Source organism: Salminus brasiliensis, chromosome 6 (genome assembly GCF_030463535.1).
Source record: "Salminus brasiliensis chromosome 6, fSalBra1.hap2, whole genome shotgun sequence".
NCBI lineage: Eukaryota > Metazoa > Chordata > Actinopteri > Characiformes > Bryconidae > Salminus > Salminus brasiliensis.
In genome coordinates, this window is record NC_132883.1 from 13,709,884 (window position 1) to 13,736,541 (window position 26,658).

The 26,658-nt window shown below is 40.2% G+C and overlaps 1 protein-coding gene across 1 annotated transcript; it reads left to right on the forward strand.

Annotated features, from left to right (window-relative positions):
* efhd2 (EF-hand domain family, member D2) lies at nucleotides 1-25,694 on the forward strand. The gene is made up of 4 exons (XM_072681720.1): nucleotides 1-591; nucleotides 19,679-19,826; nucleotides 20,015-20,149; nucleotides 21,141-25,694. The coding sequence occupies exons 1-4, from the start codon at nucleotides 302-304 to the stop codon at nucleotides 21,270-21,272; spliced, it is 705 nt and encodes a 234-aa protein (XP_072537821.1). The 5' UTR covers nucleotides 1-301; the 3' UTR covers nucleotides 21,273-25,694.
* The last annotated feature ends 964 nt before the right edge of the window (nucleotides 25,695-26,658 follow it).

The window sequence follows — 26,658 nt, forward strand, 5'->3', positions numbered from 1 at the left end:
TGCTGGGTGTTCGCGCGAGCTCAGTTAAGGGACTCACACACACACTCGCCCTCACTCACTCACTCACTCACTCACACACACACACACACACACACACACACACACACACGCCGCGTTATTAAACTTGTGCTTTTTGTCATTTTAAACTAAAACGCACCTGGTTGTCTAAGCCTGGGTTTTACCCACTGACGAATTCGTTGTCCGTGGACTGCGCCGTGTCCAGGTCTGTGCGTTTTGTAACTCATGCTATTTGCCTAGAGGACAGCGTGCTTTTGCTTTTTGAGGTAAACGGAGCCACAAAATGGCAACAGACGAGCTGTCAAAGAAGCTGAACCGCCGGCTGCAGATAGAGGATGGCGCCGAGGACCCCGTGGCCGTGAACGAAGCTCACGAACACGAAAATGGGGACCCCGAGAAACGGTCGACTGCGAGCGCTGGCTCGGAGCTGGAGGCGAAGCTGGTCCGGCGAGGCGAGCTGAACGACGGCGTGGGAGAGCACCAGCAGCCCAGCATGATTGTGTTCAACCCCTACACCGAGTTCAAGGAGTTCTCCAGGAAACAAATCAAGGACATGGAGAAAATGTTCAAACAGTAAGTGCAGTGATTTACGAAAGACTCAGGAGTCAGGAGTCGTCTCCGTCCTGTCCTCATTACCACTAACCTGCTTAACACTACAAATGTGAAGAAGTGTAGAGTAGGGCGCCGAGTGCTCATTCACTGTAGTGTGCAGCAGGAGAGAGCCCGGGGTCCCGAGTGGACGGTGTGGACTGCGGTGTGGCAGTAAGTCAGTGTAAGGCAGTGTCGTTCCTGAGGGGGGGTTGCGATCTTGTGAAACAACAAAAACCAACATGATGTGTGGTAACAAGCAGTTGCAGTCGTGTTAAAGTCGCATAAATACTTTTTGTGTTAAATACATTTGATTCAGGGTAATTATCAGAGTTCATTTTCTAGTTTAGTGTTGTTTTAATGGTTGAACTGACAGCCATTGTTTAGTGTGTCATAGGATCTTTATTTTGGATCATTCATTTGATCCAAAAGCTAAAAATCTGATAATGAATGTGGATCTTTTAGCATGTTTCATTAAGGGATATGCCCTTAATAATAATATGCTCACAGTAAATCCACAAGTGTATTCTGTGCATTGCATAGTTTAGTAATATCTACACCTGCCTTTGTATTGGTATTAGGCTGATATCAGCAGATTATTCAAGATCAGATAATTGAATGCTCAAATCAAATCTGACCCCAGAACAAATCTAGCCTAAAACAGCACACCCCCTGTGCTGTGTGATGCCATGTTGTTGGCTGTGAATGTCTTGCTGTAGGGTAGAAGTGTTGAGAAGTTTAAGCATGATCACTTACATTGTAGTTGTTCATTGTTGAGTGAAGTGCTTCAATTAAAAGCAGCTCATTTCATAGCTTAATAGTTTTTAAAGGAAAAATACCCTAATCGGTATTGATTGGTATGATTTCACCATCAGAAGAAAAAGTGGTGTTGCGTCATCTCTAGAAATGACAGCCATGTTTTGTTGGTCCTTGTTCTGTATTTCTTGAGAATACATTGAAAAAGATGTGTAGTGGGCAAGTCCTTTTTCTTGGCCTACATTCACACATTGTGATCTTGCAACCAAATGAGCGTTTCTATTGTAGGTTATCCCTTACCACCTATACAATTTCGTCTGAAATGCAAACATCTAGCAGGACATCTGTGAGGTGATAATATACAAAGCAGCAGCCCTATTGTTGCTTCTTTTGTGTCACTGTGTGTGCATGGTGTACTTTAGGCAAGCAACCGCAAGCATCTCATGAGGCCAAGATACGGACATAAAACAGCCCCACCCAAACCGGCTTCTATTCTCCATATTGTACACCCTCAGTTGGAAATCAGCTTGTTAACGCCAGCAAGACTGTGAGACTGATTCTTGTGGATAAAAACAGAGTGTGTAGAACATTGAAAGAGCCTGACATCACCTTTTACGGCGGGTTTAAAAAGTGTAAAATCCTGGTCACACCTTCTTGTACACGCAGTTCTTTAAAAGCTCTTTAAAAGTGTTTCCTCCATGGACAGCCCTCCTGTCATCTATGTTCAGTTAAGCAGACAGTGCTTGTCTGCCTAATTCCATTTACAGAGGTCTCCATCTGAGCTGACCTCTTGTTCTCCTGAGTACTGGCGGGCATGCCCGAGCAGCCCGAACCAGAACTGACAGACTTTTTTTTTATTTTTTTTTTTTTTATGAAGAACTAAAGGGAAGTGTTACAGAGAACATGTAGGCTTCCTCTCCACACTTCTGCTTCTTAATGCTCTCCATATTGTCAGACACACACATATATATTGTTCTAGACAGAGGCAGCATTGTGCTGCTACAGACAATCATCCACTAGAATCAGCCTGATCTGTGAAATGAGCTGTTTTCAGTGGAGAATGTGCTTGTGAGGACTTTTTGTCTGCAGACAGAATTGAATTAGGAGTTTGGGAATGGGAACGGGTAGCTTAGAACGTTTCAAGTTACCATTTCAGCTCAGACGTCGACTGACGTTCCTCTCCAGTATCCCACGTTTTTTAACGTTTTAAGATGCAGCAGCATATTACCAGCATATTACCCCCCCCCACACACACACACACACAACAGCTAGCTGCTAATATGTTGTTTTTTTCTGACAGTTTTCATGACACAACAGCAGATGCTGAAGAAGAGCAGGATATCTGTGTTCTTCAGCTTCTACACCAAGGCCTCTTATGCAGCTGTGGTCCCTGCAACCTCAGGTGTACAAATGACAGTCTCTCTAATAATGGCTCCCTGAGGGGAATGCCTGTGCTGTTGTAATGTGAAGGCTGAAAATGAGCTCTCAGGACTCAGCATGCTTTAGTGCTGCTGGTGGATTACACAAAAGGCAGTGTTATCTGCACTGAGTAGGGATATTATGCAAGAGTCTTGCGCAATACAATTGACAAAAGGGATAGATAAGAGGGGGTACAGTCAGGTTGAGGTTTCATAGGTAGGATGGGGAAATGGACGCGTCTTGTTTTGAACTACACTCTAGAAACAACAGGCTTGTGTTCTATGTAGTAATAAGAAGGGGTTCTTTGACCTTTTGTAGTGTTGTGTTATTTAAGGAGCCATCCACAAGATGTTTTCCTTGATGGAACCATTTAACCAGGTAGTTCTAGATACAGTACTGGGCAACTTTGAAAATTATAGTAAAACAATTCCTATCTGTTTTCATCTGGTCAGTAAGTGTTTAGTATTACTTATAGTTATCAACCACTGGTTTGGTAAATCAGTGCTTAATGATGTTAAATCAACTGGTGATTGAATCGAACAAATTCTTATGCTGCCTGAGGCCGTCCTGGAGAAATCTGGAACCACACTTTGTTGTATCTCATAAGATCTCCACCTTCTTCAAAATTCTTGTTACATTTAGCTGTATTTATATTTACCTGCATCTGTTCTAACATGCACTACTTTTTTACAAGCAGGAATGGTTTTAAATAAAGTGTGAGGTGCCTAAAAAGTCTGCACAGTACTGTAGAACCCACACTTTAAAGGTGTTTATATTGGTGAGAAAAGGTGGAATATTATCCAGTTTTTATTTGTTAGTTATTCATGCAGGAAGCAGCCCATCTGATCTAATAAGGGAGGGAGTTCTCTCTGGAGACAGTGCTCATGCAGACCGGGCCGTATCAGATTAACAATTTCTCTTTAATGATGACAAAATGTGTAGCCTATGGCCCAAATAAGACTGATTAGGTGACTTTCTTTATTAATGAAAGCACTTCAGGTCTGTAAGTCCTCTGACTGCACTGCCTGCTGAGATCTCTGTACTCTACACTTCCTTGTCAGATCCAGGACTGAACCAAACCAAGACATGCTAACAGTTGACAAACCTGGCAGCTGCATTGGTGTGCCCTAAGGGCTGTGGCTGACTGCTGTCTGAGTTAAACATTAACCAAAAAACCTTTTTCCCTCCTCAAAGCTGACCTTTAATAAGTTGTTTCTTTAGATAAGCTTGTGCTTGTGTGTGTGCAAGGCACCGAAAGTCCATCTTTTTGCACACATTGTTGTGTAAAAAGCCCCTTAGAGCTTTATGATAATGATACGGTCCTCACATTGATTTAGTGCAGTTCTGCTTTTGATAATGATAGTGTGTGCTTTGTGAAGGCTGTTTGGTGTGAATGCCTGTGGTTATAATAAAGACATTAAGGTAGAGGCAGGGAAGGGATACTATATACGGCAGCAGAAGAGCCATAAAAATACAAGATTGAGGGGATCCTGCTTGAGGGGAGAAAAAAAAATCTTGCAGTTAATCTTGCTAGGTGTATTCCTCAAAGTAATAAAGCTGACCAATGATCTGATTAGATGTAATTCCAACCCTTATTTAATAGTGTAGTCCAGCATAACAAACAATGAACCCCCTAAAATAGGAGTAAAGTCATAATTACAATTATAATGTGCAAATAATTATTGGAAAAATGGTTGGAGATTGAAGGATGTACAATCCAACTCCCATTAAAATTGTAGGCTAAAGATGGCATTAAACATGTCATATGATTCTAATAAGAGATATTCCACCACTTTTTTTGATTTATTTATTTTTTTTATTTGCGTCAATGATTTGTTGGTGTTTGATGATGTTTGCGCAGTTGGCTTTGACTTTTACTTTTTCAAACACAGTTGCGTATCTACTGGAACATTTTCAGTTTGACTATTCTTTAGAGTTTTATTGCGTTTTTATCATTTTTATCAAGTCTTTATCATGCCACAGTTTTCAGGTAATGAAGATCTGCTGTTTTGTACAGTGGTGTTTGACCAGTGGCCACGGATAGTTATTTTTTAGAACATTCTAAAACACCTAACTTTCTCAGAGTGTTTGGTTGGTGTGCTCTGGCTTTAACAGTATAACACAATTATAATGTCCATAGCTTGGCCTACGTACTTTTAGAGGGAAGGAAGAAAAATAACAAAACAAACAAACAAAAAAAGCATCGCACTGGTTTCTGTGCTTCAGGATGTGAGTTTGACCTCAGTTTCTGCATAGTGAATAAATGAGTGATCTGTGCAAAGAGCAAAAGGCATGCAGTATGTGGAGGCTGGCCTCAGTCCAGGTCAGAAGAGGAATGCAGGTTCTTCCCTGGCCTCTGGCCATTCGGGACAGGTTCACCTTAGCTAACTCCCAGTTCAAGATCCGCTGATGCAAATGCAAGCATAACACGCAAAGTTGTAATAGATAGGGTGTCAAAGCAAGGTTGCTATGTTTGGGCCCATATATCCCAACTGGCTGCAGGGCCATGTATTGATGTGGTCCTCTGTTTTCTGTACATAGAAAGTATGTGTATACTTGTTTTCATTTCTGCATTAGCTGCACATATTTATGCATGATAAACTGTTCTTAGGAAAGTTGCATAAACCTGTTGTACAACCAGTATGATGGTAAGACCATGCCGTCACTCGCTTCCGTCTGTGTGACTCTCCTAGACCTGGGCAAGATGTTCCTCATAGACTATTTATTTTGTCTTTGTTTACTGCAGGAATTCCACAGAAACAAATATCTGACTTGTACTGCATCCTAGCAGGTGTAATGTAGGATTCTCAATAAGATCTTGTCTGAGTTCCAGGTAGTTCTTTGTGACCTTTATCTTTCACTCAGGTTCTGATAATGTCATTGGCCTTTGGTATTGATGACCCACTTTTGTCAGACTGGTTTAGACTGGTAGACCTAAGGAGAGCAAGAGGCATGGGGCCAAACCTGCAAAAGCATTGCTGGCCCAGTTCTTCCATAAGCCTTACTGGTTTAATGGAGAAAGCAATCTGCCTAATTGACTCCACGCTTATGCTTGAAGCCCTCATGCTGTGTGCACATATGAGAGGAGGGGGCTTTAGGACCTTTAAGCAGCATTCCTGCTGAATCGTCTCCGGTAATGAGGGAGGCGACAGATAAGCTTCATGCTCTTCCTTTGGCTGCGCCCTTTATGTTTCTCCAATGCTATATTTTCTTTTAAAAGTGTACCTTTATTATAAATAAGCATGGCAAATTGTGAAAACTGCTGCACTAGTAGGTCACCATTACAGTGTAGTTGCACTGGACTCTAGGAAGTTGAAAAGACTTTCTAGCTTTTCTAGCTTGCCGTTCCTCACTCACAGGACAAGACAAGCAACAATTTGGTGCTGTAAAAGAAAGAGCTTGTCAGGTTTGCACGTATTAACATTGACACAATAACAATTAAAAATATTGTCTTTTAGATCCATAAGGTAAAGGTGTACCTAAATTAAATCTAACTGAGAGAAGCCCACACTGTGATTAATGTATGCCACCCCCCCCCCCCCCCCCTCCAGTTTGTTTATAATCCATCCCTAACCGGATATTCTCTGCTTTCCACTAGGAATGGAATGATGTGATTATTTCCTAATCACCCATTTCCTCATCTCTCCATACCCCCACAGTAAAAGATCCTCTGCTTATTTTTGGTTGCAGCCTAAAGTAAAGGAGTAAAGAAGTTCTCTTTGCACCAGTGGCAAACTGTGGCATGTTGAGGAACTTGCTGCAAAACTCCTTATTTGCTTTGGCTTCTTTGGTAGGCTCTGCCCACTAATTGTGTTAAGCACCAGGTCCTTTTTTTGTTCTCGACATCACACACACACACAGACCTCACACCTACATACACCTACGTATGACTCACAATCTACCAGTGACAGACGCTTACAATGACTCATGAAATCAGTAGGCAGCGTAGAAACTTGGCTTACTTCAGAATGGCCATATGCACTGTGCTGTTAGTTGAGTGCCTACACCAGCATCCCAAGTCTGTCCCCCAGGATGTGGTTGTTTGTAACATTATTTCTCTCTGCCCTGCACACTGACACTGCTAGAAGTAAGCCCTATTGGATTCTAGCTATCTATGACCATTGGCTGATCTAGGAGGGGTTTCTCTTAATCACCAGTGATTAGTCACCTGCTCTGTAATCTCAGAAGCACTACAGCAGGTCCACCTCCACTGCTGTGCACAGAAGGACTGCTTTGAGTCTATTTGCCCTACAGTTTAACAAAACAGTTTAATAGTCCACACCAGTAATTCTGTGGTCATTTTTAGTTTTTGAGCGTGAGTAAGCAGTATGCTGTTAATATATGTCAAACCATTGCAGAAATTAACAGTACCTGGGACACTGGGTTACTGCAATGAAGTGCCACATTTTTACATTGGCAGATGCTCTGATCCACAGCAACTTGCATTTGAGTCAAATTGTCAGCATTGGTCCACAATCCCCACATTGATGCATTCTTACAATACGGCTCTACTGAGGTTCTGTAGGGAACTCGGTACAGTGTTTTTTGACCAGACACTTCAGTGGCTACTTTTACTTCTACCTAAGTTATTATAAACTGTGTAGCATTTGTACCTTAAAATAACAACTTCCAAATAATTGTGATGCTCCGCTGACATGTAGTAGAGAAAATAGCATAGCTATCGTTGCTACTCTGGCTCAGCATGCTGCTTACTGCACTTTGTAACGTTGGAGTAACCTGCAGGATGGCGCTCACGAGAACTGCATAATATTACATCCTGTAAATCCTGTAATATTCCTTTTCTGCATGTGCTCATGCTTAAATGACTTTCAGTCACATTTATTTATCTCTCACCTTGTCTAGAAAGAGTAGTGGCTCAAAGCACAAATTACACTTCCTGACTGAAGAGGGAGCCCAGGAGCACAAAATGCCGATTTTCAATAGTATTGCTTTAAGTAACAACACATTTTGTGTTGTATGGGTCCAGTTTCCCGGACATGGATTAGGGCTAGTTTTTCTTTCAATGGACAATTTCCGTTCAGAATCTTATGTTATGAGACAGGGCTCAATCTTTGTCCAGTAAATCGGCCCATTTTGTTTTGTTACTCTACTTATCTCAGAGGAGTCATGTAGAGGTGCCTGAAAGTACAGGAAAGCTTCTGTGGCTGAATATTCTGACTAGTTAAGACAAGTAATGGAATGTATTTTGCACTTGAAATTTGATGCTGGTTCAAAGTGGAATGTAAAGTAAAATACAGGAGTTCCTCCTTCAGTAGCTTTCAGTTTGCTTTTATTTGCTTGTATCCTGCTGCCCTCATTTTTCTTTTTTTTGATTACTTCAACCTGCTGTACTTGTGTTTCTTCTGTAGCTTTATGTCTTACTGCAGTCCTTCAGACCTCTGAAAACAAAGCAAGGCTTTTATTTTTGTCCAGGAATGCTCTACTTATCTCCTCTCATTAGAGATAAAAACCATCCTCAGCAGATACACTTCACAGGGCTTTATGGCTGTGACAGTGTATTGATTATGTAATAAGACAGGCATTGAGCCAGTAACTGCAGTGAATGCTGGGTGCACCACCTTATTCTAAAAGTTGGAAACATCTCAAGAGTAACTGCACTATAGTTTGGTGTAATTGAAAGGCTCTTGGCTCTGCCAGAGTGACTTTGAATCAGATGCTCTCTTGAGATCTCCCCAAATAATGGTGCTTGAAATTCTGGCAGCTGATTTATTATTTTTTTTTGTACACTGTATGAGTTTGTCTTTCTTGCCCTTGGCACACCAATTCTGAGACAAGTGTATACTCTGTGTGTTAGTCAGAAGACTGTGGAGAAGCATGCAAACCCCTAGATTCCCATGACCCTTTGCGGAATGGGCTGGAGCTTCAGGACCTCGCAGCTGGCCGGAAGCTGGGATATCACATGGTGCTGTTTCAGAAGTGCCTTTTAAGTGGGCTGTGTGAGTGTAGGTCTGACCTGTCTCTCATGATCTTGTTTAACACAAGCCAGGTGGTCTAAAAGAATTTCAGCAGTTTCTCAGATGCAGTTGGGTAATGTAGGACTGTGTCTCCTTTCCCTGGATCTAATTCAATATCCTCCTATAAGTGCATTCAGTAGTAGCTCCTATTAGACCCAGAGACCAGTAGACAGAGGGGTGTTTCAGAAGGGGTGAAAATGAATATGAAAGAATTATACATTGACCTGACCATGTGTTTGAGTTCAACACGCATAAAAGAAGGCCCAGTTAATCAGACAAACGTATTACAAAAGTTTATTAGAATTTGCTGCCATAGAGCAGAGGCTCTGGTCTGTCCTGCTCATGCCTTGCATGTATACAGTTTCATGTACTGATGGAGGCATAATGCCACTCAGTTCCAAGGAACGACAACCACAAGAAGATCCTGTCACTCTATTTACATACTGTTACTGTTATAGCTGTCTGTTGAATTATTCAGCTGTGCTCTCAAAGCAGCTCATCTGGCCAAAGTACTGTCTATACAGGTGTAACCTTTTCTAGATAGGCTCTTTTTCATTTGAGTATATGTTCGTCATCTGTAAGATGTAAATATTCCTCTACTAAACTCAGTTATTTAAGATTATCGGATTACTTCACTAATCATAAATGTAATCTGCAGATTATTAAATACAAAAATACATTTAACCATAAATCACCATAGTATTGTTGAAGTAAATGAGTCCAACCTTACACTCTGTGTTCATACCTAAAAATCATGCAGCTCGTAGTGGCCAGTGGAGTGCATGCTGCAGCTGTGCTGCCATACATTACTCTGTGTGCCTTTCTCTCAGCCAGAGGCTAGAGAGAGTAAATGTAGCATGAATGATGTCACACACACACACACACACACACACACACACACACACACACCACATCACACCACACTACACTACACAGAGGTTTGTTACAGAACTTAAGCCACTCGCCCCTCCACCCTGTCCCAGTTCACACACACACACACACACACACACACACACACACACACACGTGTTCCTCTGAGAGAATGCATCTGTTACGTACTTAGACTGTCATAAGAAATGGTCCACAAGGTGTGTGTGTGTGTGTGTGTGTGTGTGTGTGTGTGTGTGTGTGTGTGCGCGCGCATGTCAGAGAGAGGGTTTTCCCATGCCTGCTCTGGTTAGCTGTTGCTTGGCAACCAAGGATTAAGTCTGAAGGAGACTGGCAGAGAGAGAAAGGGAGAGCGACAGGAAGAGAGGGAGTGAACAGAAGAGCAGAGGCTGGAGCGATGCCGGGCTGTCTGCTTGGCTGCTTTCCTCTAATAGTAAACCGTGCAGCTCTTACACTACTGTATTATTGTTCGTAACACGCTGGTGCAAAAGACGGATCATTAGCAACAATGAGAAAATTAGGCATGACTGCTTAAACGCCAACCTTTTTCTCTGTAAAGCAGTCACATTAATTTTGAGTAAGCATAATTTAATTCTTCACAGAACATTAAATTACCAAGTCCTCTGTGCAGGTAATTTAATCCCTTGGGGTCTGGTAAGATTAAGGCAGTGCTCAACTTTGTTTTCTAGATGGTTTTGAATGCTACAAGATCAAGACTTGACATTATCATAATAGTCTAAAATATCCTAAGAACATGTGTCCTATCAAAAAGGGCAGAATAATTTGTCATTAGTTTAATTGGCTTGCAATTCCAAAAGCTTTCTTCTATTTCTTGTTTTTCTGTTCTCTCTTTTCTGTCAAACAGGAGAATAGGTTCCATTTTTAAGTCTCGGTACTACACACTAATACGAAAGATATATATACTACATACTAATCTTAAGAGTAGGGGTTAGTACACAAAATATTAACATACTAATCAGTTTCCTGCTAACAGGAAGTGATGAAACATTGCTATGCCAAGAAACATTATTTTTACTGTCACAATCACCGTCACACTATCTTGAGTGTTGCCACGCTTTAAAATGACCCATTTTAAATTCAGTCCGTTCCCTTTAGTCAAATGCTCAAAGTACTCAAACACTACTACTGCACAGAGAAGAAACTAGCTAACAACGCAGCTAACAATGTTTCATCGCTGTGTGAGTGTGTGCTGTTCCTGGCAAATTTTGTACCACCCCAGCATTTCCAATATAACTAGATAGTTCCCTATCTTCTATACAATCTTCATGATCTGTGTATTAATTGTAGGACAGCTGAGTGCAAAACCAGATGTGAGCCCAAATACCACACTTTAACTATGTACTGTACATTCCACATTTATTTTCAAGTGGGTGTGTATGAAAGCACACGCATCAAACAGTGGACATTGTTTTGCCTTAGTTCATGCCTCTAAATAAACAGCTGGTTCAGGCTGATTTAACTTGAACTCTGGTAATGTGTCTCTGCTCATTCAACCCCGCCACCTGGCTGCAGTGAATCAGTCTGGAGTCTGTAAAAGACTTGATTGATTGTAATGTAAAGTTCATGCTAGCTGAACATATGCAAAAATGCTTTTGAGACTGCCTTGGTCAGCCTCTAAACATTCGTTAAGTAATCATTCAAGACAGAACTCAGCCCAGTTCTAAGATAAAACTATAGCTTGGATTACGTTCTGATTAAGCCGAATATACAAGCCTCAGGAGCCTACAAACACAGAGGAGTTAAAACCATTACCTGCATGTGTGATGTTTATGATGTACAGTCTTAGGTTGAAATATGCAGCCACTGTTTGTTTCACTGGACTTTGCAAATGTCACAAGCAGTGTGTTTTGGATTATATGTAGCTCCAGGCTTGTATGTACTTCTCCCCGGGCATGAAAAAGGCCACAGGAATGTGAGTGTTGGTGCACAGTCAGCCGATGTACACACGATGCCTATTTTCACACAGACAACGCCCATCTGTCTCTCCCTGTAAGACATTGACCTCTATTATTAATCATTCACAGGCGTGAACTTCATGTATTCATCAGTCACACGTCATAAACTCAACAAAGTTGTTTTGCACTGTGAGGTCTGACCACACTGTTCCTGTCCTCAGAGCACTGTGAACATTTACACACAAAAACCCTTAAACCTGCAAAGCTGATGATGTGTGATGAAGTGTCTTGCTCAATAGGAAGAAATGAGAACATAGTGGCACTAGTGTTGAAGCTGATTTGATCAAGCTCTGAATCTGAGTTTGCCAAGCTGTTTCTTTTTCTTGTCATTTATCTTTAGATTTCCTCTCCTTCTTCTTTTTCTTAATAGTCCCATGTCATCTTGTTTATCCTAAAACCCCCCTTATTTTTTTCTTGCTCCTTCTTTCCTTCTCAGCAATCTGCCCCATCTGCCTGGCAGGAAGCATTCTGCACATTCTGCTACTCCCTTCAGGGGTAGTCAGACACTCACTTCTTAACATTCTCTTGAGATGGTTTTGCTTGCTTCGGTCACTAGGGCCATAGATACAGCAGGTAAGTGACAGGTGAAAGCCACAATAAAACCACAGGCAGACATACTTGGGTAGTTCTTTACATACTTGCAACAACGTTTGAATGTCTTTACTTACACTATGTCCTAATGTTTGTGAAACCCCTTTGAATGAATGCATTCAGCTACTTCAAGTTACACCCATTGCTGACACAGATGTGCAAATACACATGGCTTGGGTAGTGTGTTGTAGAGGGGTATTGCCAATTGAATAGGACTCTCTAGTTAGTACTTTTGGGATGAGTTGGGGAGTTGTAGATGAGGTGGAGTGGTGATCTTCCAACATTCTGACCTCAGTAGAGCTCTTGTTGCTGAATACAATCTTATTCTTACAGCAATACTAAAAAATCTAGTAGAAAGACAGAGTAGTGTGTTTTTTTTTTTCTTCCCCCCCCCCATATACCATTGACGTCAAGAGAAACAATGAATGAGCAGGTGTCTCAATACTTTTGGCCAAATAGTGTATCTTCTCTTGACTTCAGAAGAAGTTTGTCAGCTTTATCGGTCTCAGAAGTGTCAAAATTGTTCGAGTACATGCTCTTAACAGCAGGGTGACATTACTCAGTGAAACCAACCATCTGAAAATAAATCGTGTGAAAGGGTGGATGGTCAAGAATAGAAAAAATGCTTCAGTCCTCAAAAGCCTTGATATTTTAGTCTGTAAATACCAGGAAGTGCACAAAAAGCTTTATTTTTAGCTCTGATGCAGTTCAGAACAAAGTTGTTTTGCATTGATGTGCTTAAAAAAGGTCAGTGAGCAATTGTGTGGGATCTGGAACAGCTCTGAGGGAAATTGTCTTTACATGTTCACAGCTTGCTACAAATTCCTTATTCAGACACCAGTTCTTTCCCACTACGGCAACTGAAGGGCTGACATGGGCCTTAAATCAGCAGCTTAGTCAGGTGACTCAAGTAAGACTCAGCAACAGGAAGTGCTCTCTGAATCAGCTCTGTGTTTAAATCAGCTGGAAGGTTCGAGGCTCTCTGTTGCTATTGCTTCTATCCAGAGCCATGCATGAGGAAGTGCTAATTGCCCCAGCTTCCTCAATCATGATTATTTAGACTTATTTGGTCAAAATGGAGCTTTGCTGTCATGTTCCTCAAAATTGTACTTAGGGAAATGGGTGTTTCTTCGTCTTCGATTTGATTCATGGACAGTGTGCAGGTTGTTGAAATAGTAATGTGCAGCACATGGTGGTAAATCCAGAACAATAGCATCTTGAATGAGCACACAGACAGCCATGTAACCCCTTAAACTTTTAAAACATTTGAGTCTTGTTCCGTGCTTATAGACTAGATCAGAAGCATTTGAATTAAGCATGAAACCTGAACCAAGAAACATGAAATAACTAAAAAAGGTGAAGGCCTTTGGGTGGTGATTGTGATGTTGCTGAATGAGTAAGCTGGTCTTTTTCAGTGGTAGTTGAATTCAGAGCATTTACGTTTTTGCCTTGAAGAGAAAAAAAATGTTTCATGTTGTTCCTTGCTAAAACTTTGCTGTGCTGATGTCATTTTTCATACACTGATTAGCCATATAGTGATAACACTGTATAGGTTCCCCTTATGCTGTCAAAATAGCTCTGACCCAGTGAGCTAGGGACTCTACGGGACCTCTGAAAGTGTCCTGTGGTATCTGCTACCAAGACATTAGTATTAGTCTTGTCCAGAGAGGCTAACCTTTGCTGCCCCACATGCATAATTAAGCCTTGGGTTCCCATGACGCCTGCTCACCAGTTGTGCTTTCTTGCGCTACTTTTAGTAGGTACTAACCACTGCATACACCCCACATAACCTATACTGTTTGAGTATTTTATTGCCTAGGTTTCACTATTTGGCCCTTGTCAAAGCTTGCCCATTTGTTTTATATTATCCTATAAAGTATTTTGAACTTTGCAGATGCAGTTAGCTTGAAAGTTTGCAGTGGACTGTACATGACTGGGTACATTTGGACCACAGGCCAGCTACTGTTATTACTACTACTGCGATCATCCATTTGTGGTAATATATTTATAGCATTACTTGGTATTACTTGGTCCGCTTCTTTAACCTGGCACATCATCAGTTTACTTTTGCCAGTAATGCTCAGGGTTTGTGTCCTCACATGCTGTCCTTAAATGGTAAATTGTTCATGCTTGCCATTAAGCAGTATGAGGTCCTCGGCATAAAAGACAAACCCCTCTTTCATTTGTGAATCATCCACAAAATTATTATATATTTATTTTACTAAAACCAAACACTCAATTGTCAAAACAACCAACACATTTTGCATTGCTAGCCATGTTGTCATTTTTGTGCAGAAGTGGCCAAGCACAAAAACAGGGAATGCTTTTGCTGCTTCACTGTAGATGATTGGGTCTGCAGTGGGCTGGGTGCAGGTACATGTGTAAAAAGTGTTATTATTATAAACACCTCTTAAGTCTTTTAGTCCTTCCAGGTCTGCAAATAATATTGAGAAGCCCTTAGTATGTCGTCTTTGGCTGTAAGCGTGGGTCAGCAACCAGCCTTCAGTGTGACACTTCTCATTAAAACTACAGTGAAAAACAAGGCCAGGCAGTAATCTCCTACAAAGCCAATAAAGTCTGTGGAGTGTGGTTAGAGAGGGAGAGTGAGGGAGAGTCTCACCTTCAGAGGATTTACCTATGGTCTATCTTTTTTTTTGTTCTGTTAAGTGTTTGTTTTTTGTTTTTACCCCCAAAGCAGTGTTTCTAATCACTAACATGTGCAGTGCTGGGTTGCTTACCAAATAACCCACTACCTTTAACATTTCATTTGAGCTAACATTTCTGAGTTTCTTCAACATGAATAAATGAAAGCGAGAAGGTTAATCACACTCTTTCTTCCAAGCAATCTGATTAGTTGACGAGTGTTTGTTGGGAAAAGAGGACATCTCTCTGAACTTGAAAATGGTAAATCTTTACTACGTTAAGCAGTAGCAAGATACATGACTGTACCATCGGATTCAGTGGAGAAATAGAAGAATACAACATACATGTTTGAAAATGCCACATTCCTTCTAAACTCCTCCTGTGAAGGATGTGATGTCAGTATGAGTATACCACCTCAGTTCTAACTATGAAGAACTCAAATTGAGTCCTGTTGCCATGTCTAGAGCAGTTCCCTTTGTCTATGATGGTGCTGTGTAAAAGCAGGAGAATAACACTTGAGATTGTGTTATTGCAATCTGATGTACATAGCAGTGGTTAGAGCACTCTGTAAGCTGGGATATGCAAAGAGAAGAATTTCATTGTACTGCAAATGTATAAAGACAGTAAAGGTACTTAACTACAACCCCTACATTATTTGTTACGCTCCCTCTTGTATTGACAGCTGATTTATTTTTGTCCGCTATTATGACTTTATCTTATATTTTAAATTAATTATGTTACCCTTTTTTTTTTACATACTTTCATTAAAAACAAAACAAAAAACAATGTAGTTATAGATTTTTTTGTAGTCTCTAAAAATTAGCCATCACAGGTTTGCTGGTGTACTTTATCCTTATCAGTTTATTCACAAAGTAATTAAAAGTAATGCAACCAATTGGCTTGTTAAAATGTTAAATGGTTTTGCACTGATGTATTTTTGCTGAAACGCACACCCTTAGCTGTGCCTTCTCACCACTGACTGTTTCTGGCTCTTTGTTGGGATATCATTTACCAGATTGTGGGACATGCCAGATTCAGTGAATTTGAGGGTTAGCTGGAAGCAGAGCTGGCACCCAAAATCCCACAACTGCTTCTGAATAATTAATAATGGCTGTCAGATGCGTAGTACATGGTTAATAAGGGGAGTTAAAGGTATGTGTGCGAGACAGCAGCAGGGGTCCTGTGTCTGTAGACAATAGTGCCGCTGCCAGCTGTGGGGGCAGATGGACACAACCTCCATATTCATGAAGAGCGTGTACTAAAAGGATGTGTGTGCGGAGCTACCAGAAGAGAAATGCCCATTACTGCGGGCATGCTGGTGCACCGCTCACTGGCAAGTCTGCGGAGAATACATGTGCTCGGAGGTGTTTTCTGACTGTATTTGTTAACGGTTGTGGTAACAAAGAAAGGTCACAGAGTGAGAGTGTGAGGTTGTGTTGCTCTGCTGATCTTGTGCACTCTTTTTTTTTTTTTTGCCCATACAGATATATATAAAAACACTGATTTTGATATAACATTATTGGTCAGCAACAATTAATTACTTCCAGTTGCTTAATATGGTTGATTTACCGAATGGAAGTTCAGAAGGAGTTTTTAAAGGCTGCATAGTTCAACATTTCCGATAATTAAAAATCTTTGTAAATATAATTGTATGTGGTGTGGAATTTAGTCCAATTTAATCATTCTGAATTGCTTAATGATTGGCTGTTGACTGAATCCACAGAAGGAAGTAACATGGTGCTACATTTGACATGGAATAGCAGCAAAGGCAATAAATAGACAGTACACTAACTACATTTTTGCACAATATACAATAACGATACTACTATTAAGCATAAGACAGTAAAGACTAGACAGTGTACAGGATCCATAGCAATTACTGTATGTGTGTATCATTGTCAGTGCACTGATAATTATTAGTAGTCCTTAACAGCATAACTACCAGCCCTGTCAGACTGAGGCCACGTACACTAAGAAAATTACAGTCCTACGCTTCCTTTTTTCCCCTCTTTGTTCTGCATGTGTATCCCTCTCCTTTCTGTAGTCCTCTTTTCACTCTGTTAATAGACAGACCTTAAAGCTTTGGTCACTGCAGTGAGGAATGGTTTGCATATCAAAAGTGCACACGTGAGGAGGCACTGTTGTTTTTCTACAGTCTCAGAAAAGCCTTTTAGTCACACAGGGGAAGAAAAGCAGGATGGTGGAAGTTCTTTTTAATGGGAGCTTATGTGTCTTTGAGGATGTGGAGATGTTTATGTAAGAGTGCCACATGCTATAAATCATTGTGACTATTTACTGCCAAATTCCAGGGGTGTAATCAGCACAAACAATGTAAACATTTCATTTACATTTGGCTTTTTTATTTAAGAAGACATAGGTCAATGTCAGGCTATTTGAAGCCAGGTTGGCTGTGAAGCTGGTTAAAGTTAGATCGTAAGACCGTGTTATCATGTTTATTATCTACTACAGATCGTCTCCCTGGTAGTTCAGAAAAAGGCCAGTACACCAGATCAGCACTCCGTCCAGGAAATGAAAGTTCAGGAGGCCAGAAGACATTTACACATGCCTAAATATAGTGTTTATAGTGGCTAAGATAGAATGGTGAAAAAATGCTTGACTGTGGTTGTCAGGCCAGCTTTCGCAGCTTTAATAAGAGAATAGGACTTGCTGGCTTGGCGACCCAGTGTGTTTATATACACACACACACACACACACACACACACACACACACACACACAGAGTGGTTAATAGCTAAGCGGAAGAGGTTCTTACTTAAGTTGTTTCCTGATTTCACTGCTGCTCAGTGACACACAAATACTGTCTACTTGTTGTGCTTCTTCACCAAGGCCTCATCCAGATCTGGTCTCTCAGACTGCAGTGTGCTCTTACAAGCCCTTCTAAATGGCACTATTTGTGCCTCTGTCCTCTCTACCTGTGCCAGCACGTTTCACTCTTTTCACTCTCATTTCCTTCAATACTTTGTTTGCTTCATTTCTTAATCCATTTCTACCATTCTAACTGCAACTGGCTGGAGCAAAGCAGAACTACCTTGTTTGGTATTTAAGTGCTACTTTTGAATTTAGTCTAGAGTTTGAAGGTTTACATTTCAGTGGTTGTAATAAAAAAGCCATATTGTAGGCAGTTATCATAATAACCAAGATTATTTTTGCCTAATGGACATTCTGTGTACATGAGTGGATTTTGTGCTTACACTGACCGAATGAAGTGAAAATTGCATGCTGTAACTGCAAAGACTGCTTTCTTCGTGTACTGCTGATGATGGTGTCAGTGTGGATGCTGCCACCTCAGCTCATGCTGGTTCACTCTGTGAACTCACAGTGACAGGGTGGTGGAGTTGGTCTATTGTTTATTTGAACCTGGAATCAATGTCTATGTCTATTTTTACCAGGTTAGCTTGTTCCCTGCTCATGTTGAGCATGATTCCTGATGTGAATTATACATTCAAAATGTAATGGCTTTTTATTATCTGAAATTAATTATGCTTTTTTAATTGGATCTCCATTGACCAGCATGCAGGATAATTAATAATAAGCAGAAATGTTATAACTCTACCTCCCTCGATCACCACCTCTACCTTTCTTTACTCAAAGTATCATCTATCTCAGAGCCTCATACTTACAGGTTTCACTTGGAAATGCATCACGGTATATTAGAAAAGATAAGATAATCCTTTATTAGTCCCACAGTGGGGAAATTCTCAGTGTCACAGCAGAAAGGGATAGCAAGACACTCAGTTACAAAAAATGTAGATAAATACATAATTTGCACTATATGAACATGCACTATAATTTCCAGGATTTTTGTATGGAACTGGTCAGTTTGCAATTTCAGCCACCATTGATCTAGTTCTGAAAGCAACTAGACACCAGTTCTGAAAGCAACATCATTTCAAAGTGAATCGGAGTGGAGAACAACCTGCTATCATGATGTGGCCTGAAAATCTTTCAACATAAGTGCACGTATGCAGCTGTAAAAATACCCTGTTTATATACAAAGAGTTTAGTTGCAAAATTAAAGGCCACATACCATAACATTGAAACCCAGAGGATGGTGTAGAATTTAAACATATGTTGAAATCGTTAAACGTACTGTTTACACTCTGCAATCCATACAGTCCTTATATGGAAATTAAGCTGCACACATGACATGTGCTAGATGAATTGTTTTTGTCACACAAAAAAAACAACACATTTACATGTAACTTCTATCCATATCAGTGGCCGTTCATTCTCTTTATATCAAGTTATCAAGTGTACTTCAGCCTGGACTACTTTTTAAAAGAGGCATAATTCTGAGCCAGTAAAACACATGTAATGTAGCGTACATTAAAAACAGATTGTATAATAATTTAATTAAAATTTTTAATATGTGCTCTTTAGCAATCCTGTATAACAATGTATATGTAACCAGGGTCTAAAAGTGACTGTACAGGGTCATACATTTCATTGGTAAGAGCAAGTGGCAGCATGGCTGTGTTGAGAGTAATGGGGATAGGAAGGGGTCTATTCTAATTGAATCACTAGATGGATTGTGTGACTAGTTTACCTTTCAGACAATGAAGTCAGCTAAAGTTGCCTTAAAAAAAATATGTAGAACCGCTCTATGTTCACCAACATCGCAGCTTGTTTCTCACAGGGAAATTATAAAGCTCCTACTGCCCCCTGTATGCCACAGGTGATATTTGGTACCATCAACTATGTTCGCCAACCAGCATTTTCACAAGCCTGTCTTTATCATTGATGTTCATTTAAGTTGGTAAACATGAAGTCATTAAAGATGCTTGCTCTGTTTGCTTCTGTGCAGGTACGACTCTGAGAAGGATAACTTCATTGACCTGATGGAGCTTAAGCTGATGATGGAGAAGCTAGAGGCTCCACAAACACACTTGGGCCTGAAGAACATGATCAGAGAGGTGGATGAGGACTTGGATGGCAAACTTAGTTTTAGAGAGGTAACGCAGAAGTAAAAACCTTTGGTAAATTGCTAAATTGTATAAATATATACACACACACACACACACACACACACACACACACACACACACACACACACACACAGTGATGAACAGCTGTGATATTGCTATACTAAAATATTGTGAGAATATTAAATCGTGTTATCACCGTCTTCTCTTTTCACTAGTTCCTCCTGATCTTCAGGAAGGCAGCAGCAGGGGAGCTGGCCGAAGACAGTGGGCTCCACGTCTTGGCACGTCTCTCTGAGATTGATGTGTCCACTGAAGGAGTGAAAGGAGCAAAGACCTTCTTTGAAGCCAAAGTAAGACATTGTTGAATGTTCTGTCTAAGTCAAACCTTTATCTTTGTTTATTAGCAGTTTAATTTTCAGTTGTTTGCACTTCTGACTAACACCTCTGAAAAGATAGCATGCAGAAGAGCTACAAGATTACAAACACTGCATTAAAATGCTCAAACTCCTAGGTCATTTTCCTAGATCATATTGATCATATATATGCTTTTTGTTGGTTTACAACTTCTGACTATAGACTATCTGATGACCTCTCTACAGTCAATGTAAGTCAGTCGACCACCATAGGACCTCTGATCAAATTTTATGTGAGTGGCATCAACATGGTAATGACATTGTGTTGTGCTGCTATCAGTGCATCACAGTGTTGCTGAGGATTTTAAACTGTGGACTCTTACTGGCCACTTTTTTGGACACATCTAGCCCTTTTTTACACATTATAGGGGTCCTGTTGGAGACTGTACCTCTTTTACCAAGGTTTTAGCTGTCATCTTCTAGGCAGTTTCTAGTCTGAGTTTTCAACTCTGTGATGACACAAGGAGTTTAGCATGCAGCACTGCTGTGCATGGTACACTAGGGCCAATACGGCACACCAATAAGCTACTACCATACTCCTGTGCTAAAAAAAAAAATACACCACCACTTTTCCATTGATGAATAAGGTAGAGAGCAGTTGATAAGGTGTGTTCAGATAAAATAAGCACTGACCCATGAGTTTCTCATGTTTCCATTATTCTGTACCCTTCCGCCTATGTTTTATGTAATATAATTTGGTAATATGAAATCACTGTCACAATAGATATAAAATATTTGTTCCTTTACTTGTAATAAAAGCTTATTACATTGACTTTCACTGAAACTTAAGATGCTTTTTGTTTTTTTCATCCTGTAATGTTGCCATTTTGTAGAAAGAAGATTTTTGCATTGCAAGAATGATATTTAATACAATATTTAATAAAGTCAGTTTGTTCAGCTAATTTATTAAATGTTTTTGTTCTGCCAGGTCCAGGCCATTAATGAATCAAACCGTTTTGAGGCGGAGATCCGTAATGAGCAAGAGGAGAAGAAACGGCAAGCTGAGCAGAAGAAACAGAGACAAGCAGCTTTCAAAGAGCTGCAGTCAGCCTTTAAATGACCACTTTCACTTCCCTTATAGAGCCCAGCTTAAACCGTCCCCCTCCTCATCCCCCCTGTCTGTCTGCCTGACTATGTTCATTTATCAAACAGGGCGCTCTTAGCAGAGATACTATGCAACGCTCAACGATCTGTTCACGGTTCACTTTCTGAGAGGGGGGGGTGTCACAGTATTGTCAGTTGCCGTGAATAGCGTATGGGGTGCCGAAATAACGTTAGTCCTTACTGATGCCGCCCTCTCATTGATTGCAGCCCCCTGCTACACTGGACTGGATGTGTTCTTGTTTCAATTTGTTTTTTTCTTTCTTTTTTTTTTGTCCCAGTTTTGCTTCACTTGGGTGTTAATTCTTACCATAGTTAACTAGTTAAATATTACCAGGAGGTATAAACTTTCTAAATTAATATTTTTAAAGTAGATTCAAATTTTAAATTGCATTGTTTTTTGTTTTTTTTAATTGTCAAATGATTTATATTGCTGCATCCAGTCCATTGTATTCCTATTGTGCACTGTATGCAACATAATACCTTATTTGCATTAAAGAATAGGTTCCATGGTATCCTTGCTAACTAGCTTAGCACAGCAAACGCCTTTTAGAAAGCAAACATTGTTAGAACATGCTGGGGCCTCAAAAAAGAGGGTGTTCTTTTTACACTGTGTTTGTGAGGGACAAGGAGTGTGTGCATGTGTGATGACTGTGGTTGTGGTGGGTGTTTTTTTTTCTGTTTTTGCATGGTCACTGTGATGTCTTGACAATCTTCCCCTTGAATGCATCTGAAAAAGATCAGGTAGGCTGTGTGTGACGAGTGTGTATCCTGTGCTTGCATACATGCAGAAAGCAAGTATTTATACTATGTAGGGATGCACTGATCATGAAATCAATCATCAAAGACAGGTTTCATGTATGTATGTACACAATGTCGTGTTACATGAACAGTTGTGTAGTAATTGGACGTCACGGGACCTGTTGAAATAGTTCCGCATAGTAGTCTAACATTACCTAAACACCTGTTCTTGGACTAAATACGGTCACTTCATGAAATATCAGTTAGAATGATCAAATCTAAACATCTGTCCTTGAGCTAATTTAAAAAGCTTTCAGAACTGGAACTACCCACCTCTAGATATGATTCCAGGACCTATGTGCATCCCTATTATAGTTAGCAATTCCATACTGCACTCATTGGGGTGGGTAATATGACACAAATGTAGGGCGATTTCACAATCCATCCTTCCAATCTCACCCAGGGGCAATTTAGGGGAGGAGATGGGAGGCAACCTTCATGGACACAGGGAGAACGCACCAAACTCCTCACAGACCGTAACTGCAACGGAAATTGAGCCTACAACCGCAGGCCCCTGCCGCTGTGTAGCACACACACTACCTGCAGCGCCAACCCTATTCCACAATACACATCAATTTCATTTTCATCTATAGTTTGAGAAGTCTGGACAGATGAGAAAATGTAAAAAATATACAATTAAAAACTACACCATTTTTATTTAGTGTTTTGTGTGCTGTGCTCTAACACCTTTCTAATAAAAATATTTAGTTAGGTCCACTAGTTTGGTTTGGTGTATTAACCATACCCACAACATGATCACAAACACCCGCTGTGTTACTTTTTCACAGTTTATCACAATAACAATACGTTATCCTCATATTACCCACCCCTAGTGCTCATTATTAATATGGCAGTGCAGTTGTTCCAACACCCAGTCTTGTGGCTTGGAGACGCTTTGTGATTCGCAGAGATCAGAATCTTCTGTCCTGCAGACTCCCACCGTGTTGGTGAATAAACAAATGCAGTTTTCTTTGGCAGTAACATCAGCAAGCATTTGATTTTTTTTAAACCCCTGTTCTAACTCTAGCTCTGTGCTGCTGGGGTAGCATACTCGGGCCATCCATCTGGATAGCTCTGCTGTTATGCTGCTGGCCATCTATGCTAAGTGCTTCCCCGTGTGTACGTGTGTGCGTGTGTGTTTTGTGTTTATGTGACTAACCAGTAACTGTGAGATGCTGATGGGGTGGGAGGGGTATAAGAAAGATGGGCATGCTCATGGGGTTTAAAACCCACCTCTTTCTGTTTCTGATGCTTCTGTTGTATCTTGTAAACGTGTTGTGGTTAAAGAAATCAGGTGCAGGCATGAAACTTGCAGTCTGCTCACCTCTCAGCAAAGCCCTTTAGACTATCACTCGCACACTGTAATACTGTGGCATGGTGAAGATTTAGTTGTGTTGCCTTCCACAGATTACATCCTTAACGACACACTTAAAAATAAAGGTGCTCCAAAGGGTTCTTTGAGCGATGCAATGGTGAGCCATTTTTGGTTCCATAAAGAAGAGGTGTGTATGTGAGGAACCTTTTAAAGGCTTAAAGAAGTGGATGTAAAGTGATATGTTCTTCACACTCACAGCTCTGTTACAAAAATGGTTCTTCTGTGGCAATGCTCAAAGAATAATATATAAGAGTGCATGTCTTGCTTTTCTCATGAGTCAAGACACAAAGCAGGTGATTCTACAGACTAAATTAATTCTTAATTCAGCAAATGCTTAATATGAGAAAACAGAGGGGCATGCTCACAATTTAGCTGTTTTTGAGCTTCCAGTTCAGTGATGTGGGAGCACACAGCAGTACTGGTAACTACGAAATGTATAAAGAATAGAATATTTTTTCATGGAATAAATTTAAGATGCTTTTAGTTTTGTATGGTGACTGGTCTTGTGAACAGAAAACGAGCTTATTTTCTTGAGACAGGACCCATCGTCCACAACAATCGGTTTCCCTTTAAGACAGTGGCTGTGGATATCAACTGTTCCTTACATTCAGAGTTGTATTCTGTGATAAATATTGGTGGATTTTTTTTATCATTTTGGAAACTGTTGTGGACTATTGCTATGCATTGTGTGTACTTGTATTCATAAAACCTGTCAAGTACGGTATGTTTAGCGTCACTGGCAACTTGTCTGATTGTGTTGTGAAAATGCAAACCGTAGATGCATGAATCTGTTTTGCAGTTCTGATCTGTCCATTCCTTTGCCATGTTTTTCCTTTTACTGTAACCAGATGTTGTGCAGATTCCCTGTGCTGTGGATATGGAGGGACAAACATTGGAGTTGTAGTGCTAATTGCCAAAATAATGGCCTACAAAACAATTCAAAACTGGTGACCATTTATTGTAAGCCTTGTATCGACGCTCTTGGGACAAAACCTTGTATCTCCAGCTGCTCTTTACATTGTGTGAACCTTTCATGATGAATGGACCAGTAGTCCAGAATTACTTGAAATAAAACCTTATTGCTTTAATTTTCATTGTAAGTTAAGAACGTTTTTCCTTCTCCTGGGAAGCTGTCTTTTTGGAGATAGGAGGTTTTGTCTGACAGTGATGATGCTGGTGGCTTTTAAGCAGAAATTCAAGCAGCTTTAAACTAAATGATGGATTTCAAGGAATATGTTGTTTAAGTGGTCATACTAGGTTTCACAGTGAAGCTCCCCCTGGTAACTGGACCACTGGAATATGTCCTGGTTAAGTTATAGCCCTCATTTCTAAAGGTGATTTAACTTAATTAGCACTTACTACAAGAAAGGGCCAGTGCTTTCTATATGCACCAATCAGTTTTCTAACTCCATCTTTGCAGGGGTTCATCATTGTTCCTTGAGCTGGTTCATATTTTTAAAATATATATTTTTGTGTTTTCTGTTGCAACATTGTGCCAAATGTTTTTAGTAAAAGTACAAATAATAGTCTGCTCAAAAAATCATTCAGTCATTTATGGTCTTAAGTCATGTCATGTCAGTCATGATCTGAAAACAGGAAGAGCACAGAACAGCTGTGTATGTGAGTTTTGTGAACCACAGTTACAGTTCATATCTGTTCATTCCAGTTCAGTCGTTTGGGACTTCCCATCAGTTCACATGGTTCTGTTTTTTGGTTCTTGAATCAGGTAAATATGGTCTGGCTGGGGTCGCAGCACACTGGTTAGGAAATGTGTGGCCTGTATGTTGGTGCTACACAGTTTAGAGTCTATGGAAATGTGCTGTGATCTTGAGCTCCTAGTCACTTAAAATGAACAACTCTGTGCAATGTAATTATGCAACAGAACGATGTGACATTTTTGCAGTTGTCGGAGAACTCCGTCGATAAGGCCAAAACTGTAAGGTCTTGAAAACCTTGCAAGCAATTATAAATAAGTAATTCACTGTTGTTTTGTTGGACATTTGTCCACTGATGCAATCTTCACATTTTCATTCCAAGGATTTGAAAAAATTATTTAATGGCATTGTGCCGTCTCTACCTGTATATTCTTGTCTGTGTCAGCTGGTGGTGTTGGTTTCATCCTTATGTAGGCTTATGATTATTAAATGGCTAATGAGTGTAGTTATTTTTTGTATGATTATGGCAATAAAAGCATTTAACGTTTAACTTCTCTGGTGTGTATCTTGTTTGGAATTGTGCTGCTGGACCCAGATGTGTTAAAAGGGCAATTATGAGTCTAATCAAGAGTTTTCTGGTTAAAATAGATCAGTTCAGGTCTGATTTATGGCAATGTCGTCCAAATTCTCATAGTATGTCAATTATGAGTGTGTAATGGGTTTTACACACAAAGCAGGTTTAATACTTTTATTTTAAAAAATACACAAATACACTTTACAACTGATGTTTCAAACAAGTTAAATGTTGCATAGCTTCTGATAACATTTGACTGTGAAAGAGTCAAGTCAAGTCAAGTGGGTTTTATTGTCATTTCAACTACATACAGAGTACACAGTGAAACGAAACAACGTTCCTCCAGGACCATGGTGCAACATTGACACAGTGCATACAGAACACAAGTGCAACACAAACAAACAAGTGCGGACAGACAACACAACACAGTACAGACAGAGAATAATAAATAATTTCCCGTAGTGTGCAAATTATGCAGTGTGAAAGAAAGAGAACCAGGGTGGAATAATTAGCTTAGTATCCCAGCACCTTATGTTCATCTTCTGAAACCGTCATAGTATTTAAACATGTGTGAGAATCTAAGCCGACCTGATATAGGTTTGTGTTTTATAGAATGAGATTACGGCTGCTGGCTGCTGTCTTATATGAGAGGAAAGGGTTGCAAACAAACAACAACCAGATCTTAGTACTTATGTTCTATAGACCATTTTCTATAGATTATGATTATTATTTGCTTATGTATGTAGTCTACTTTGTTTAAATATGGCAATAACAGCAGTTAACATCTATTGTGTTAATTGTGTAAACATTTGAAGCGAGTAGTGGAAATAAAATGTGGGCTTTTGAAAGGCTTATAGAACACAAAGATGTGGGGGTGCATGTGTGGGGGGTTAAAAGTTAAGAGTTTGGATTTGGGTTAGTACATGGTCTAGATGTGGTT

Bases quoted from the DNA above. Each gene is read 5' to 3' on its own strand.
- efhd2 (XM_072681720.1), top strand. From the start codon at position 302: ATGGCAACAGACGAGCTGTCAAAGAAGCTGAACCGCCGGCTGCAGATA. The intron at 19,827-20,014 runs GTAACGCAGAAG...TCTTTTCACTAG, and splicing joins GCAAACTTAGTTTTAGAGAG to TTCCTCCTGATCTTCAGGAA. The intron at 20,150-21,140 runs GTAAGACATTGT...TTGTTCTGCCAG, and splicing joins AGACCTTCTTTGAAGCCAAA to GTCCAGGCCATTAATGAATC.